Source organism: Stegodyphus dumicola, chromosome 3, assembly GCF_044657685.1.
Source record: "Stegodyphus dumicola isolate Sdum_Otavi_A_Nest chromosome 3, ASM4465768v1".
NCBI classification, from domain to species: Eukaryota; Metazoa; Arthropoda; class Arachnida; order Araneae; family Eresidae; genus Stegodyphus; species Stegodyphus dumicola.
In genome coordinates, this window is record NC_140770.1 from 265,209,829 (window position 1) to 265,227,231 (window position 17,403).

At 31.9% G+C, this 17,403-nt stretch overlaps 1 protein-coding gene across 1 annotated transcript; it reads left to right on the forward strand.

The window, feature by feature from the left end:
* The first annotated feature begins 59 nt into the window (after positions 1-59).
* On the forward strand, positions 60-14,618 carry LOC118199981 (uncharacterized). The gene is made up of 5 exons (XM_035371886.2): positions 60-255; positions 561-732; positions 4,230-4,421; positions 10,353-10,600; positions 13,942-14,618. The coding sequence occupies exons 2-5, from the start codon at positions 564-566 to the stop codon at positions 14,485-14,487; spliced, it is 1,155 nt and encodes a 384-aa protein (XP_035227777.1). The 5' UTR covers positions 60-255; positions 561-563; the 3' UTR covers positions 14,488-14,618.
* Positions 14,619-17,403: the final 2,785 nt, after the last annotated feature.

Below are 17,403 nucleotides of genomic sequence, written 5' to 3' on the forward strand. Positions count from 1 at the left end.
CTTTTTTAATGTATCAATTTTAGGATGCGCCCTCTCTCGAGGGCTGTGAATGCTTACCGTCATAAAAATAGAAGTGATGTGAAGCGAAATCTTGTTTGTTTTGGGCGCAGAAATCATACGCCGTAAACTAACCTTCATGTGCCTTGTGCGGTGTAATAGTCAGTTTTTAAGAAGCGCTAAGTTTTGTGTTATATAGGGAATCACGCAATCGTATTTTTTTTCTGTCTACACTGTAGACTTTCACTTTATTAGTTGGTAAATTGTTCACTAGGACTATTTCCTTATATTTTTTGTTGCATATAATTATAAATATATAATTACAGCATTTTGTCGTTATGTGAATGGTAAATTAACCTTTATGCATGAAATTTTTGTGTGGTTACGCATGAACATATTTTGGTGTTCTGTCAGAGGAAAATTAAGTTTTCATAAAATTTTTGTAGTAAATAAGTTATAGAAACTGTAAGCAGTCGTCTAGCTTGCTATGAAAAATTAACTATTGCCATAATTTTTTCAGTTATTGAAAACGGTTATATTTTTAAAAGTATGTTTCTTTGTAGAAAATGACTAAGCGGCCCTGGGAACTATCTAGCGCTATGCTACAAGCCATACAAGTGGATGATGTTGAAGCGGCTGAACGAATTTTGAATACAGGGTTTGATGTGGACACTATTGTAATGCATTCCAAATCTGCTGTGACTCTATGCATTGAAAGGAATGCTATAAAAATAGGTAAATTATTTGTGCAAAATTTTCTAGAAAAAGTTAATAACTAAAATATTTAATGTGATGTAAGGTGAAAAGTAAAATTAAATTTTTAAAGTATTTTCATTAAAACTTTTTTTTATGTTCCTTTATCACAGACTTTGCACAAACAGTTAAGTTTTAGAAATACAATAAAATATTATTTATAACCTGTGTGGATTAGTTGTCTTTAGGTTTATAAACTGCAGCTCTTGCTATTGTGTATTAATTTCAAATGAATTACGGACAATATATATCTCCTGATAAAGTACTTTGTTTTATTCATCAAAGATAATTTTAAAGAACAATGCAAGTAAAAGCATTCTATGAATTCCATGAAAATTCTTTATTAATGTAACTATTTTCTGAATAGATATTAAATTTATGAAAATTTTCTATTAATCAAATATTATAATAATTGTTACTTTTGGAAACATGTAGCAAGTGAAATGATTAAAAATAAAAATTTTATCATAATTATTTTAATAATATTCCTTTTCTTTAGCTACTTGAAACTGTGAATGCATTTAAAAAAATCGACATGTTTTCTCATTTTGACAGTTGTAATTTTGAATAAGATCCGTATCAATTATTATAATATTTTTAAACATGTTTATGTTTAAAAAGAAGAAGAAAAAGTTATATCTATTAAAAAAAAGCTTGGATCCTAGCAGAGCCCACACTCTTGGCGCGTTCACTTTTATGGCGCATATCGATGTCTACATGGACAAAGTCAAGAGTGTGTGCAGTGCCAAGTTTGTGCGATTCTCTGAGGTTTTTTTAAGTGAAAATAGGTTGATGTGTACATGGATACCGAGTTTGTGCAATTCTTCGACTTGGTATTTTCAAGTTGGTGATTTTGATAAACGCGCAAAGGAGTGGGTGATGTACACTTTCCCAGTTTGTCGTCAAGGGTGGGCTCTACTAGGATTTTACCAAAAAGGTTAAAGAGAAATGAAGCATCTTATTTTAAATTTGCTTTCTACGAGTAGAGAATGTTTGTTATATTTAAATAATAGAAAAACATATTTATTCATCTATAAGATCAAACTGGCAAAATAAAGAGCAAAAAGGAAGATGAAATTCAGAATTGTAAACATTTGAATCATGTGAAAAATTACAAATGGAGAAAAACTTAAAATAGTTTGCGTTTGAACCATATATAAAATCTTTTCTGGAACTACTCTTATATGCCCCCTCAGGTCGCCAAATTTCTCGCCAAACATTTTTGGTGAGAAACTCCATGCTGCCATATTACTATCTAATTGTTTTGTCTACATTTTGAACTTTAAGCCTAAAATGTCTCCAAAAATTTCGCCCATGCAAAAACCATGTTTTGAGCACACAATGTAAGCTAAAATTCCGAAACAAAAACAAAAAATTTAGATAGCAAAAACTTAGTTTCTAACCAGAAATATTTGACAAGAATCCTTGTACAAAGCGATATGTTTTAACTTAAAATAACATTTACAAATTGCACAATCTAGGAAATGAATGAATCTACGAACTACACACACTTCCTTTAATAAATTAACATAATAACAATAAATTTAAAAGAATACCATGTACACAGCATCCTGTTTAAACTTTAAAAAAATCTACGAATTGCATAATCTAGGCAACGAATCTATGAACTATGCACACCTCACTTTAATAAATTAACAACAATAAATTTCAAAGAATACCATGTAGACAGCATTCTTTGCACAATTTAGGCACTACATACTAATCAACAAAATAACTAAAATAAATTTCAAACAGTTCATAAAAACAATAATAACGACAGAAATTCGTACTAAAAAAATGAACATAACATTCTACAAAAGAAGAATAAAATAAAATGCACTTACCATGAATGAATGCTTTTTCGAACAGCAGAAATACCAATTTCATACTGCCTTTTACAAACCGCCACATAATCACTATCCTATTTATATGACAGCCAGGCGCAGTATCCAGAAAATTCATACTATGATTCACAAATAAATGTTCAAAATCTTTCTTTCCTAAATCCTTGTAAGATTTCCATCCATCTGAAAAATATTTGTACCAGGCTCAATCCATTTTTAATACTTTGCATCAGCATTTCCCTACTTCTATTATACACAGCCACTAAAAATAATCTCCCAAACCCTCTTTCCACACCTCCAAATACCCACTGCCCCTCAACAGGATGGCCACGATATTTCCTTTTGATGAACTTCGATTCATCAACTTCCACCTCTTTATCTTCCCCCCTATCTTCTCAGACACAGAGCAGACTCGTTAACAACTCCAACATCATACCTTTTAATATTAAATTTCCTTTGCACACAATCTAAAATACGGACTGAAATCTTGCCAGCACGTCTCTCATTGCAACATAGGCCATTTCAAAATACTCGCAACACGAACCAATGAACAATTAAAGTACTCCGGCGAAAGATTTTTCAACGTCAACAGGGTTGCCATAAAATGCACAGGCGTAGCAAAAACCAGCACAGAACATATATCGCCACATTTGGTTATATTGGGGTGCATATAAGAGTAGAGCCTCTTTTCTGAATAATGGGGAAGAAATTATTTGAAAACATTTTTGACCACTTGATTCATAGTGTTAATAATAAACTTTGGTTTGCAACATAGGAAAACATTTATTTTTCATATTTAAGCCAAGACCTAAGAAAATAAAGAATGAAAAGGAAGATAAAATTCAAAATGGCACACATTTCAACCATGTGCTTTATAACATAATAGAATCTGCTGAAAAATTTTCTGATTGTGATTTATATTTAAATCAATTCAATTTTTTTTATTAAGAAAAAAAGAAATATATTTCCAAATTTTTTAAATAGTTTAATTTTGCCATTAATATGTAATGAATAATTTAGGTGTTGTTAGATTAATGGTTAGTTACTATCTTATATAAATTCAAGGTTGATTCCATAATTTGCAATATTAAAATCGTCGTTTATTAAATTCAGCTGCCGGCCCACCAGCGGCCGAGCGGTAACGTCGCTGAACACTGGTAGTTCGGTCCGAGGTTCGAATCCCGCGAACGGGCTGGCTGCATGGGTTTTTTCGTGGTTTTCCCCATGTGTAATGTGTAATATGTATACAAGCCAGTTTCCCTTAGAAAGTCCTCCACGAAGGCATCCCTCCTATAAGGCAGATACCCCTCGAGTGCTTTGCCGTAACCTAATAAACCAAACCAAATTCAGCTGCCTAATAAGGTCAAGTATATTTGGAATGAAAGTGATTTTAATAACTGATGGATACTGTGTGTGTATATATATATTGTTCAGATTTAAATTATGATATATTATTACAAGTATGTCTTTTTAATAGATATATGCTACATTATGTATTAAGATTTTTTTAATACATAATGCATCAATGTAATTTCTCATGTGTTATATTAAGAAGTTAAAATATATGTAATTTAATACATGTATTTTAACTTTATATAACTATATAGTAAAATATAATTTTACATCTGTTTTCAGCAAAACTCTTAATTCAGAAAGGTTGTAGTTTAAGTTCCAAAGTTGTACCTGGATATAGTCCACTTCACTTGGCTGTCCAGAATTCTGATTATGCTTTGACAAAGTTGCTTTTAGAAAACAGAGCTGACGTTACTAGCATCGATGGACTAGGTCAAATACCTCTACATATTGCCTGCAAAAGAAATTCTTTAGGTAATATAAAATGTATAGAAATACTTAAATTCTCCCTTATGCTGAAATGAAAGTTTATGTGGTTGAAGAAACTATTTTTGTAAGATATGGTATTTGAGGGAACATAAAGGGCATTGATTTGTAAGATAAGTTACTTGAGGTTAAGATCAATAACTCTTGTGAAATTTATGAAAACTTATGTTGGCACTGTCAAATTGCTAATGTACATTAATCTAATACTTAATTTTAGCCTCAAGTAATTTGGATCAGCATTATCCAGTATGAAGCTTACAGATCAAATTTTGGTTCACCAATATTTTGTTCTGGTCTGCTGAATACTATTCGGAATTTAAAAACAAAAATAAAGTTTGATGGAATGTAAAATCTTCAAAAGTAAAACTTCTGCTGCATGTGTAGTTGCATACTACTTAAATTTCCAACCAACAATGAAGAAATTTTCTATGCTAAAGTCACAAATGTTTCTGCTGTAGCAAATGCACTTTTCCTCCCTTAATATTTAGTTTGAATAGATTTCCAACTTTATTTCTCTTGTTTTAAAAGATGATAGTATTAATGTTGTAACTGATAAATTGCAATCAGAATTTTGTAATTTAGCATTAGAAAACCAGTCAGTTAAGATTTTATACAGATAAAAGTCATAAAATGATCGAGGATTGTAATCCATTGAAATTGGATTGGAAAACATAAAGGGTGTTGTTGAAATTTTTTAATGTAATGAATTGTTTAAAATAGCTTTGACCATCTTGACAGCATCCCTTAGCAATACAAAGTGCAAGAGAATTTTCAATGTTGTTAATAAAATAAGAATTAAGTTTAGATTATGATATGAGTGATGACATATTAAAAATATTTATATTATTGTTATCGGCACCAGATTCGGAAATGTATTTGTGTATGCATGTTTGTATGTATGCATGTGCGTATACATGTGTATGTATATACACACATATATGTACGTACAATATAAACTTGCATGCATAAATACATACATTATTAAATTACTTATTAAATACATACTTATCCATTATTAAATTTTATTTTATCTGTGTTCTCATAATTTATTGCAGACATTTGTTTATATGAAGATTCAACCAATATTTAATCAGTTAATATTTGTATTTATTTTATTTTATTTGTTTTTATTATCAAGTTATTTTGTCACTCAATGCTCAAAATTTTGCTATTATGAAATTAATATACATCGTTCCAAGGTATCATGAAGATTGATAAATTCTATTGGAGGGAAAGAAAAAATTTTAAATCTGTAAATATATGGCGTACACATGCTGAACCTTTTAAATTTACTGCATTTTAATCAAAACTGATAATTAAAAGATTATGTATACATTTTTAATACCGGTATATAATGTATACAGGAGCCCCTACTGAGGGTACCTTGCCAATTGATGGCTGCACCAGGCTTCTCCTTCTCTACTCTGTGAAATGACAGCATTTCTTTACATTATAATAGTTTATGATGTAATAATTTGTTTATGATTAACTTAAAAGTTGTTTAAAATTCAGTATTATGTTCATAAAGGAATGGGGAGTTTACTGACTCTGCACTAGGACTGAATACAAGTATATTTGTTTCTTTTTTTACTCTGCTCAAGTTTCATTCACCTCTATTTAGTTAAAATTTTAACTTCAGCACTTCATCCTTTCTCAAGAGAAAGATTCATCAATTTCAAAATTGCCGTCTGGGGTCAAAATTGTACACAATTGTAGGAGTTAAATGTGGCATGCTAGCCCCCAAAAGACACCCATTGCTTCGTGTTTTCCAAAATCCTATTACCCAACGAAAATGAAAGAAGGTGATTAACAACTGATTTGTCATTCCAGAGTCACGCCTTCTTCCCTTTGTGTGGTGCGATAAGATCACACAAAGAGAAAGCTCACTTAAAAATATGGAAAATGGAAGTGCACTTAAGATCCATCTCTTAGTGTAATCACAAAAACTGCTGATTTGAAAGCATGCTTTTATTCTTATCGTCTTTGTTAAATTCAGATGAAAGACTAGGGAACGCAAGAGAAATTTAGGGTTAGGCTACAAATAGGTTGCTTTTGAAATAAATTTCACAGTTGGTAAAGTAAGGGAAAAGATTTCTAAGGCCCGTTTGAGATGCAAACTAGAATTTATCCAAAAGTTGAAAAGGAGCCCCTAAAAAGCCAAAGGAGTTGAAAATCGAAGTAAGAGTTTTGATATGTATAAAATAATAGAGTTGTTTAATGGCATTACTTCCTGAACAAAAAGATATATTAAAACCTATATTTACAAAAAAATAAAAAAGGGGCCCTTACGGTCCTCGATAATCTAAAGTGTGTGGGGGGGAAGGGGGGGATTCTTGGTATCATAGTATGAACCATGGTTTTTGTACATACTATCTAAAGCATAAAATATGACTTCAAAAATGCAACGTACTTTCTCATCTGAGTCGTACTGTTTCTTTCTTTTTTTTAATTTTATTCATTTATTTATTTATTTTTTTTTTTTAATTTTATTTTCAGCTGTTATATCTCCTTGAATTATTATACTAGTTCGATTACAGCATGATACGGTTTACGCATGCAGTGTTATATGTTATTATCTGTTTCATATTTTGTAAAACAGTAAAGAATTTTTTATTCCCCTTTGCGCCGGGTAGTGCAAACGCGCGCTTATCGTGGAGGCCGGCAGTGTCTTACGCGAGCGTCTGTCCAGGGCCGGGGGCTTTTTTGCTATTAAGCCTAAATCCATGAAATTTCCGAAGTATCAATGCATTGTTTAATAATGCTCTATAGAGTATTTAAATGGCTTATGCTTTATAGATATTTTTATATGTACTTTAATTACCTTATTTCTTGTTTAAATGCATATTTTACACATTTTATTTTCATTACTCACCATTTTGTGACTTTTAACAGTATACATCTGAAAACTACATATATTACTTAAAATTCTCTTTTCGTATGAAAAATTTGAAAACAGGGATCTACACACAGTCCTACGTTACATTCCTTGAACTCGTAATAACTCATTTGCCGTTTTGGAGGATTTTTCCGGGAATGTGGACAAACGAAGCATCGTCGTCTCATTTTCTTATCAGTCTCTTCTGAACAAAGTTTTGGAAAATGTCTTTCAGTTAATCTGAGCGGATTTAATGATTCTGCTGATCTTGGTGTGATATTAACATTGGTGCTTTTAGAGGAATACTGATAAATAATTTGATTAACTAAATTAAGCCGATGATTCAGGAAAGGAAGATTTAAATGGTAATTCCGATAAATTTTAATAATGGTAAATTAAAATAGAGTAAAGCTTTAAATGGTAATTCCGATAAATTTTCTATTGTAAATAGAGTAAAGCTTTAAATAGTAATTCTGATAAATTTTAATAATAGTAAATTAAAATAGAGTAAAGCTTTAAATGGTAATTCCGATAAATTTTCTATTGTGGATGACCATGGAGAAGTACTTGCTTTCGACGTACTCGGCATAAAGATGTCCGAAATGTCCTCATCATCATTATATTCACCAGATTCTGTTTCAGAATCAATATCTGAAATATTTTGCATCATTTCTGCTATTTCATGCTCTGTTAAACATTTTCGATGCTTCGACATTGCAACAGTAAAAACAGAAAGTGTTCACGTCTAACAAAATCTAATTATTTTCTAAAAACTGAACTGCAAACCGAAATACCCAACACTTTAGCGAAAATAAAACTTCTCTACTTACAATAAACAACTACCGCGTGCGAATTTAAAGAGACGTCATAAATCACGCCATTCGGAAACATTTATTTCCCCTTTTGTTTATATAATCAAAAACACGTGTATGTGAGTCATGCTTCTCTCATTTTGAGTAGAAGGTCTAATGTACATGTATCTGAAACCATATGGACATACAGTGCCATCTTGTGGCAGAAATTATAGTTTTTAAAACATTCCAGGACACTGGCACAAATACACGACAGTCGGGGCTGAGCGGGAAAACGCTCTGGCACACCTGCGTGTTGGCCAGGAAGTGAGTGTGTTAGATGTGACAGTCGGCGCGAAGGGGTTAACAAACTCAACGATTTCAGAGGAAAAATTTTATCTCCAGTGCGCGAGGCTTTGTATTACAAATACTAAAGATATGCTCATTTTAAATTATTTTGCGAGATTGCTGTTGAACTGAATTTTCTGGTTTAATTGCAAAGAACTTGATATTTAGTAAATAAAGGTAATCCAAAAAATGTTAAAAATTATGTCTCTTTGGGCGTAATATAAAATCTGAAAGGCCTTCAGATTTTTTTTTTAAACCTTGTTGAATATTAGACAATGTGTCTCAAAATTTCACTTTGCTTTAACCCATGTAAGAAAAGCATTAGCAAATCCTTTTAATGGAGAACATGTCTGTGCTTGCTCTCCAAAACGGAATTAATTCTATTTGTTTTAAATATATTCAACATATATTTCCTAAAGCAACATGTTTGTTTTATAATTTTTAATTTTATTTATTTTTATATTTGTAAATTTTCTGTTTACTTTTTCAAAGATAAAGTTTCAGTTAAAGAGCTTCTTGAGCAGAAATTAAATTTGCATTCTAGGTATAATTTTTCTTTTAAATTTTAAATGCAGGATTGTTATGCTTCAATTAGACATATAAATTACAAATAAATATATGTAATTTCTGATTTGTATACTATTGAGATTCATTGTACTTAAAACACAATAACACGCCGAACAAATATTAATTCAGAAGTCACAAAAAATCAGCGTTATATTTTCAAACTTTCAATTTTTCTGCTGCCAAAATTATTCAAAAAACATCTTCCATTGGAAAACTGGATTTTCTAAAGGCATTTCACATTCAAAAAAATCTTTCTGTTCTAGTTAACGATCCTAAGGTACTTACGTATTATCGCAACCAGGTTGGCGCGATTTGTAAGTTTGAGTAAAAAAGTATGAATAGAAAGAAAATGTACATTTATTAATTACAGATAATTTTTAATACAGTTTTTTATATTATTCTGTTTTAAAATATAAAATAGCAATTAAACCCTTCCGGTTTCGAATTTGAATAAGTTGCAGAATTATTTTTTCAGCGGAAATCTTTTGGCTATTGCTTTTAGCACTGATTGAAAACCGTCTTCGCCATTAACAGCTTGAGCTTGGCGCCATATAAATTCGATAAGGTATGAGTCAAGATGATGACGGGCTGTTCCTCTCTGTTTTTTGTTGTGCCATTTGGCTGAGCCCCACATGCGCTTTACATGTTGTGTGTGAACGCCCGTGTTGGGATCCACAAAGTGTTTGTGATCAACAGTTCCATGCAGAAATCCAGCATTTTCGAACTCACTTGTATTGTATCCTTTCCAGCAATCCGAATAAATGATGCTTCCTTCCTTGATATTTTCGCAAATTTTTTCCATGAGGGTAACGGCGCTTCTGTTAGGTACAGTAACCAAAATACTCTCTTTCTTTTCTCAGCAAATTCTGCCGAAAACCCATTGCTGTGGTAGTACATGCCCAGTGTTATTTTTTCTTTTTACAAATAAACTTTCGTCTAAACACGTAGGGTTGCCATAAGTAGGGTCGCCAAATTTGGCGATTTATGCAAATTTTGGCCTGGTTGCATTAATATGTAAGTACCGATCCTAATTCCAATCCATCTTTGTCTTCGGCCTTTAAAGAAATTATGCTTTAGTTCTGGTTTTGCCAACAGATGGCACCACTAGCTTATTTTCTGTCCAGGCTTTCTTATCTTATCTGATCTGATCATTATATCCCGTCTCATCTCGTTCATTTGCGCTTTTGCATCTCACGATGGTGGTTCGGTAAAACCATCAAAACTAGTTCTGTGAAAATTTGAAAATATAACGCTGATTTTTGTTGTTTCACTTCTGAATTCATTGTACTGTTTTTGGTTTTATTGTATGTTTTAAAAATGATATATGCATTGTTTCAGATATTGTAAAGTTGTTACTCGAGAAATCAACTAAATCCAGTTTAAGTAAGCGTGATGTAGATGGAGCCACTCCTTTATTAGTAGCTTGTAGGCACAGTTGTCCAGAAATAGTCAAACTCCTCTTGTCTAAAGGCAGTATTGTATGTACAAGTGACAGACTGGGAAATGGTGAAATTCTTAGTGCCACATCTAACACAGCAGAATATGCTACATGTATTATACCTATGCTTTTAGATGCTGGTGCATTGGTAAGTAATGAATTTTATCTAAATGTTTTAAGTAACAAATGTGCACAGTTATTTCTCATAGAAAGGCAGAGAGGAAGTCTGGTTTAATGCCATGCAAGGAGTTTAAACAAAGGCATATTACTTCTCTCTCTCCTGTACTATCATAAATATCATCTAAAGGAACTCAAAAGTATGACTGAAAAAGATCATTATACAAATCTAGCTTAATGTTGTGCTACTTAATATGTGCAGAAATTTTCTTACAAATTTCCATGGGGGGGGGTAATTATTAATCAAAATATTAGTTGCACATCTACACTGATCCAGCAGACTGAAATAACTTACAGATTATAAGCACCATAGTCCTTGTTACTTCCATGGGCTTACTTCTTGGAATCGGACATGCCTGTGAGTTTTTTTTACTCACCACACCTCTTATTCAAGCCATTATATTTAATATTTTAAAAAAGTGAAATTATTATATGATGTTAATGCAGATTTTTTTTAAAACCTTTCTTAATATCATTAAAAAAGATGATTAATGTTTTTAAGAGGCTAAATTTGCAGTCTTTACATTTCCCAAAAATTGGCTATGCCATTAAACTCAAGCTATACCTACTATTATTTCTAAATAGTGTTGCATTGCATAGTGAGCACTATGTTTTTAACTTTTAAGGAAATTTGATGATGTATATTTTTATAAATTATCAAAATAAAAATAATTAGCATAATTGTTCTTTTTATTTACGAAATACTGCTGTGCTGTGTGTGTAATTTGTGATGTATTTTTAATATAAACTGTTATTAAAACTTTTTTTTATAAAATATAGTGATATCCTCAGTATACATCATTAATTCGTTTCGTTTCCATTCGAGTAAAAAAAATGTTGTTGTTACAGTGCTGTCTGATACTAAAAAACAAATGTAGTGGGTGAAATACAGTCTGTATATAAATGAAGTACTGCAATACTGAATAATATTTCTTTTGTTATCCAGATCAAAAGCAGTTTTCCAACATGCTGTGATAAGATTTTCAGCTATAGTTAAATTTTTAGCTTTCCATTTTTGTTTTATTGATGATGACAAAAAACAATTTGTGTTTTCTGTAAAACTTAAATATTACAAAAAGTAAATTTTTAATTTCATAATATGCTTGCATAGCATACAGATCATAGTTCAAAAGAAGGAAAAAATTAATTTGTAGCTTCTGTAAAACAAGATAGGGTTCACCTATGTTGTGCATTGGAAGAGCAGATTAAGAATATAGAATACAAAGTCTGAAATCTGATAATCCAATATCTGAAATGATTTAAAATTCAAACCTCTGAATCACCGGATTTTTTTTAATGCTTTATGCTTGTGCATTTGATGTTTTTTCATAATAAAACATGTGGAGAGTTGCAATGCTATCATATCAAAGAGGAGTACATCGAGATGAAATACTACATTTAGTAAGGAATTATAAGCCAAATAAAATAAAAACATCTGCCCTGAAGATAAGGATAGTGCTGACAGTTCAACTTCCAATTCATTGCGTGCCGCGGCATCCCCGCCCCCGGCCGCAGAGCAACATGAAATTGATAAACAGATTTCGAAATGGTTAGAGATATGCCTTTATCCATTTTTTGCAGCAATTCCACTTTTTGTTTAATGGACTTCAAAACATACTTTTGCTTTGTAGATCCTTTACATATTAGTAAATATATATCAGAAATTCTATTTGTCATAATCGAAAGTTCAAGCTTACTTTTATAAAATTGCTCTAACAGTCTGCAAAAAATAATAAGCCGAACCCAATTCGGAGATTAAGGAACAACGTAATCTGCAACATTAACTGAATTAGATAATTTTAGCTTAGCTTATACCGTCCGTTATACATTAAACGCGCATGCGTAAACGTATTATGCACACACGCACATTCGTAGCCGTAAAGGTCTTCAACGCAACACATGCGCAGAAAGTTTGTAGCTTTGAGGTCCGGATTATGGGTGTCCAAATAAATGACTTTTGACTGTATATTCAAGTTGCCTTGCTGGTATATTCAAGTGTTGTAGGAAAGCACCCATTCAATACATGAAACAGTCTGAAAACTATAGTTAGTTTTGTATCTAAGTGAAAATATTTTGTAATCATTAAGTGATTTTTATTTAATAATAAGCATTTCATTTCTACAATAAAAAGTTTTTTTTGGGGGGGGGAGTATGAATGTAACAAAATAATTTAGCAGTTAAAATTTATAATAGTTGAAGAGCTGTTTCAAACTAATTTAATTGGGAAAATGTAAAGAATATGTAACCAAATACTAGCAGTTTAAACATCGCCTGTTTTTTGGAAAACTTGTTTATAAATTATTTTTTTAAACTCGGTATACATTAAAAAATAATATCATGTGTTTATAAACATTATCTGAAAAATCTATTTCAAACTTTTATTTGGTGAAAGAGATCTCATTTGCATGTTAAATTTTATACTTCTGTATATGAAGATACTGTTACGAAATGTCCAGGCGTGGTAAGATGGCTTCCCAGCAAAGCAGTTTTGGAGTTGCCATAAAATGGCAAGGGAAGGCAAGGTTGCTACATTCAGCAAGTGATCGCCCATTTGGTGACAAAATTGGCGATATGCCATGGACGGATGGAGAACCTTCTGGAACTAATTCTCACCGGTTTAGCCCAGAATGTTCTCGAACGCAAGCCAAAAACTATATAAACCCTGCTGGTGCGCGGAGAGTCAGAGTGCAAGATAGTCAGTCTGTGCAGAGTCGATCGAGTTGACAGTCGGTCAGCGAGTACCGAGTGGGTCGTCGAGTGCATCAAAGAGTCTCTTCGTGTATCGCGTTTAGTTCATCTCTCGAGAGTGTGTTAAGCTCCGGAACAACTGAACCAAAAAGTCATGAGCTGTGTTCTATGTGTCGTCGAGTGCATCACAAGTTGTAGCGTGGAGAGTTTCGTGAGTAATGTGGAGTTCCGAGAACGACCGAGCAGAGTCGGGAGCTGTCTCCACTGTTATTGCCTGACAGTGTGAAGGCTGTGTCGCTGATTGTTCCAGCGTGTTTATAATAGATCTTCGACGACTGTAAAAAGTGACTTTGGAGCTGTCCTGGTTAATAAAGTGTGTTTCGATACTTCATCAAGTGTCGTCATTCCAAATCCACATGAATCCCTTACAAATGTAGAGGAAGAAAATAACGTATCAACTGGTGTCAGAAAAAAACGTAACAATATCTCAAATTCAGAACTTTTTGAAAATGAAATTTTTTCTAAAATGTTTCAAGTTCATTATAATATAGCAATTTTTACAGTTCTAATAATAAGAAAAGTATTTTCATTTACATGAAATATTAACATAATTCTCTTTTACAGATAAACCAAAGTAATGTTCATAGGGAAACAGCTTTACTCAGGGCTGTTACACAAGTTAGCAATATAACAGAGTCATGTCAAAAACATTCATATACAGATCTGTGTATGCTCTTGATTAATAGTGGAAGTGATGTTAATGCCATCAATTGCCTTGGTCAGACGCCTCTTCATTTGGCAGTGTCTTCAAATAATGAACTTCTAGTTCGAAAACTCCTGGTTTCCGGAAGTAATATCGACTGCCGAGATGATTTAAATTTTGTTCCCTTATTCTATGCATGTCGAAATGGAAATCAAAGGCTAGTTCAATTACTCGTTAGCTGTGGTGCAAATTTGCAAGCTCATGATTGGGAAAACTGTATGACTATGTTTGGAAATGAAGAAACTATTTCACTTTTAAGTTATCTTATGCACAAATCTAAACAGTGTCACACATTAGAAAACTTATGCAATATACTTATCAGAAAAAGTCTTAAAAATGTTGAGAAAGATGTCTGTCAACTGCCTCTACCTCCATCACTGATTCAGCACATACAGCTTAAAGATTGATGGCAGTGTGTATTTTAATCTGTATGATATATCTACGAAAATATTGTAAAATGGACTGTTTACATCACTTTTAATTATTCACAATCATTAACATGTTAAGTTTTAAAATTAATAAAGGATAAAAAAATTCAGTAATCTTTTATTTCTTCCTTGAAGAAGATATGCTTTCATTTGAAGTTTTTGCAAGCATCTCATTTTTTTAATGTTTGATCTTTCTAAGTTTTCACTTTTATACTTAAATCATTCCACTTTAACTATATAAAGCTGCTGCATGTTTATAGCACTTCACACTCGTGCATGGTAGAGCACTAACACATGGTTTTGCTAATAGCACACTTGCAAAAACTAAAATTAGATTAGAAGATAATGTGCAGTTATAAAATGGAATTCTGGATATTTACAGAGAGTGTTTACACATTTTTAGAATGATTTTGATGAAGAATTTAAAAAAAAAAAAAAAAAAAAAAAACTGTTTTAGTATAAAAATTTCTGGCGACAGCTTATTCGAAATGATAAATACAGAGGCTGTTCGCACACTTTTTAGACCTTGTATTTACAAAAATAGTTCAGCTAAATTTTTTTTCATTTTAAATGTTCTGTTTGAACTCTTATTCTTCACTTAAAAAAAAGCAGAGCCTTTTGCAGTCTTCATAACAGGTGTTTTATCTCATTCCTCTAGAATAGCTTTCCAAACTTCAAAGAGTATTGTAGGTTGACATTTAGACAATTCGCTTTAAGTCCAAAAGCGCAAAAATCTGTAGGTAATACATCAAAATATTTAGTAGGGATATAAATGTAGGGACTTGATACCATTTCTTGTTCTATCTTTTCCAGGAAATTAACAGTAGATTTTGACATATGGCTGCTTGCTTTGTCTTGATACAGTTCTAGTGATTGATGGCACTGTGACTAAAGAGAAGGTATTTCATATTTGAAACTTGAGTATAAGATATGCTCCTGTAATATGTGGATTTGATCTTAACATTTTTGTCAGTCTTTATTTTTAATTTGTCGTTATACAAAAAACCAACAACAATCATAAATACCTGTGAAAAACATTCTTTGAACAACCTTCTAAGATTTTTTTCTTCATTTTTGATAATAATAATGGATCTCTTTTTATAACAGTCATTTAAGTATGCCCAAGATTCATCTATTATGAGAATATTTTTCCCATTTTGTCAGGATAAATGTTTCTCATAAAGAATTTTGCCATATGTCATAAAGAAAGGTGACCCACATTATGTTTTTTCTCCCTTTTTAAAAGTCAAATCAGTTGTAATCACTTAGTTTACAGTCAACAGTGAGCGTTTTAATGATTTTGCTACTGTCATTTGACTTGGTGGAGTTTCTTTTAACATTAAAGGTCTTACCTTTGCAAAAACTAAAACATTCCGTTTTTCCTTGGATGTTATTTGGAATAATATTTTTACTTAAAGCCAAACTTTGACGTTCTCCTTTTTTGTTGACAGTATTACCTACCATAGCTTTAGATATCGAAAAACAATGGCTTTCACAATGTTTCGCAATAATTAGGAATAATTTTCTTCAGAGAGAGTACAGACATAGCCTTCTATCCATTGGCTCTTTAAAACTGCCATTTTGCATGAAAAAAATTGTCAATTAGCTGATGATATTTAATACTTTCAAAAATATAGCTGCACTTAAAAAACAAATTTCCAAGCAAATGAATTTTTTTATAGTAAAGCAAAATCATCTAATAATTTTACAAACAGCCTCTGTATCATCTGCTACTTTTAATTTATTCTTCTTTCAAAACGTTGTTTGTGAACAAGTTGTGCATTGAAGGATATGTTTTTGCACTTCCTGAAGAAAATGTTTCATAATTAAAAATGCTGTGAAATGCATGGTATTTAAATTTTTAATGCATAATAAGCAATGTTATTACTCAGAAAGTGAAAAACCTTTAATCATTACGTCTGCATGAAAAGAAGACTCCAAAAGAATACCTGTAAAAAGTACATATTGTTTCTAAAGTTAAACCATTGGTAACAACAACAACAACAAACAAAAAAAAATCCACTGATGCAGAAAGGAATTTAAAAAGTCTTCAAATATATCTGCAGCAACAATAAATGAAATAATAAACTAAGCTGTACAACTTAAAAAAGTTTTAAAAAAATATTCACCAGCTTTTGCTGAGGCATATGGTGCAATGCAGAACAATTTGTAAAACCTTGTATGAAAACTATTTAGCAGGGACTAAATGGAAATATATTGTGGCCCTCAAAGAAGAATGTGTTTACATAAGTGAATACAATGAAAAAAGGTCTGTTTATTATTGAAAACAATGAGGAAAAAATATAAAAACTTGTTTCCATCAATGCAAAGAAAGTTTCAGTAAGGGGTTTATGATTGTCGGAGGATTCTCTTACAGTGGAAAATTAGAAATAATAAGAGTGGGAAAAAATGTTAAACTCATTATACTATCAAGAGAAAAATTTTATGTCTGATATCTACAGAAGAAATTCAGTTTCTTTATTTCATTGATTTTCAAAATGTGAAACTTCATCAAGACAAAGCAATAAGTCATACTTTAAAAAGTACCACTGCATTCCTTAACTGAGGGCCCACCAGCAGCCGAGCGGTAAAGTCGCTGAACACTGGTAGTTCGGTCCGAGGTTCGAATGCCGCGAACGGGCTGGCTGCATGGGTGTTTTCGTGGTTTTCCCCATGTGTAACGTGTATACGAGCCAGTTTCCCTTAGAAAGTCCTCCACGAAGGCATCCCTCCTCTTAGGCAGATAGCCCTCGAGGCTTTGCCATAATCACACACACACACACACACACACATTCCTTAACTGAGAAAATGAAGACTAATATAAGTACTATGCATACACCTTTTCAAAGTAATCCTGTGAAGTCCTCTGACGTTTCACCTATGAACTAGTGTGTC

Excerpts from the sequence above, each read along its gene's own strand:
- LOC118199981 (XM_035371886.2), top strand. The coding sequence starts at position 564 with ATGACTAAGCGGCCCTGGGAACTATCTAGCGCTATGCTACAAGCCATA. Across the intron at positions 4,422-10,352 it reads CTGCAAAAGAAATTCTTTAG|ATATTGTAAAGTTGTTACTC; the intron begins GTAATATAAAAT and ends GCATTGTTTCAG. Across the intron at positions 10,601-13,941 it reads TTTTAGATGCTGGTGCATTG|ATAAACCAAAGTAATGTTCA; the intron begins GTAAGTAATGAA and ends TCTCTTTTACAG.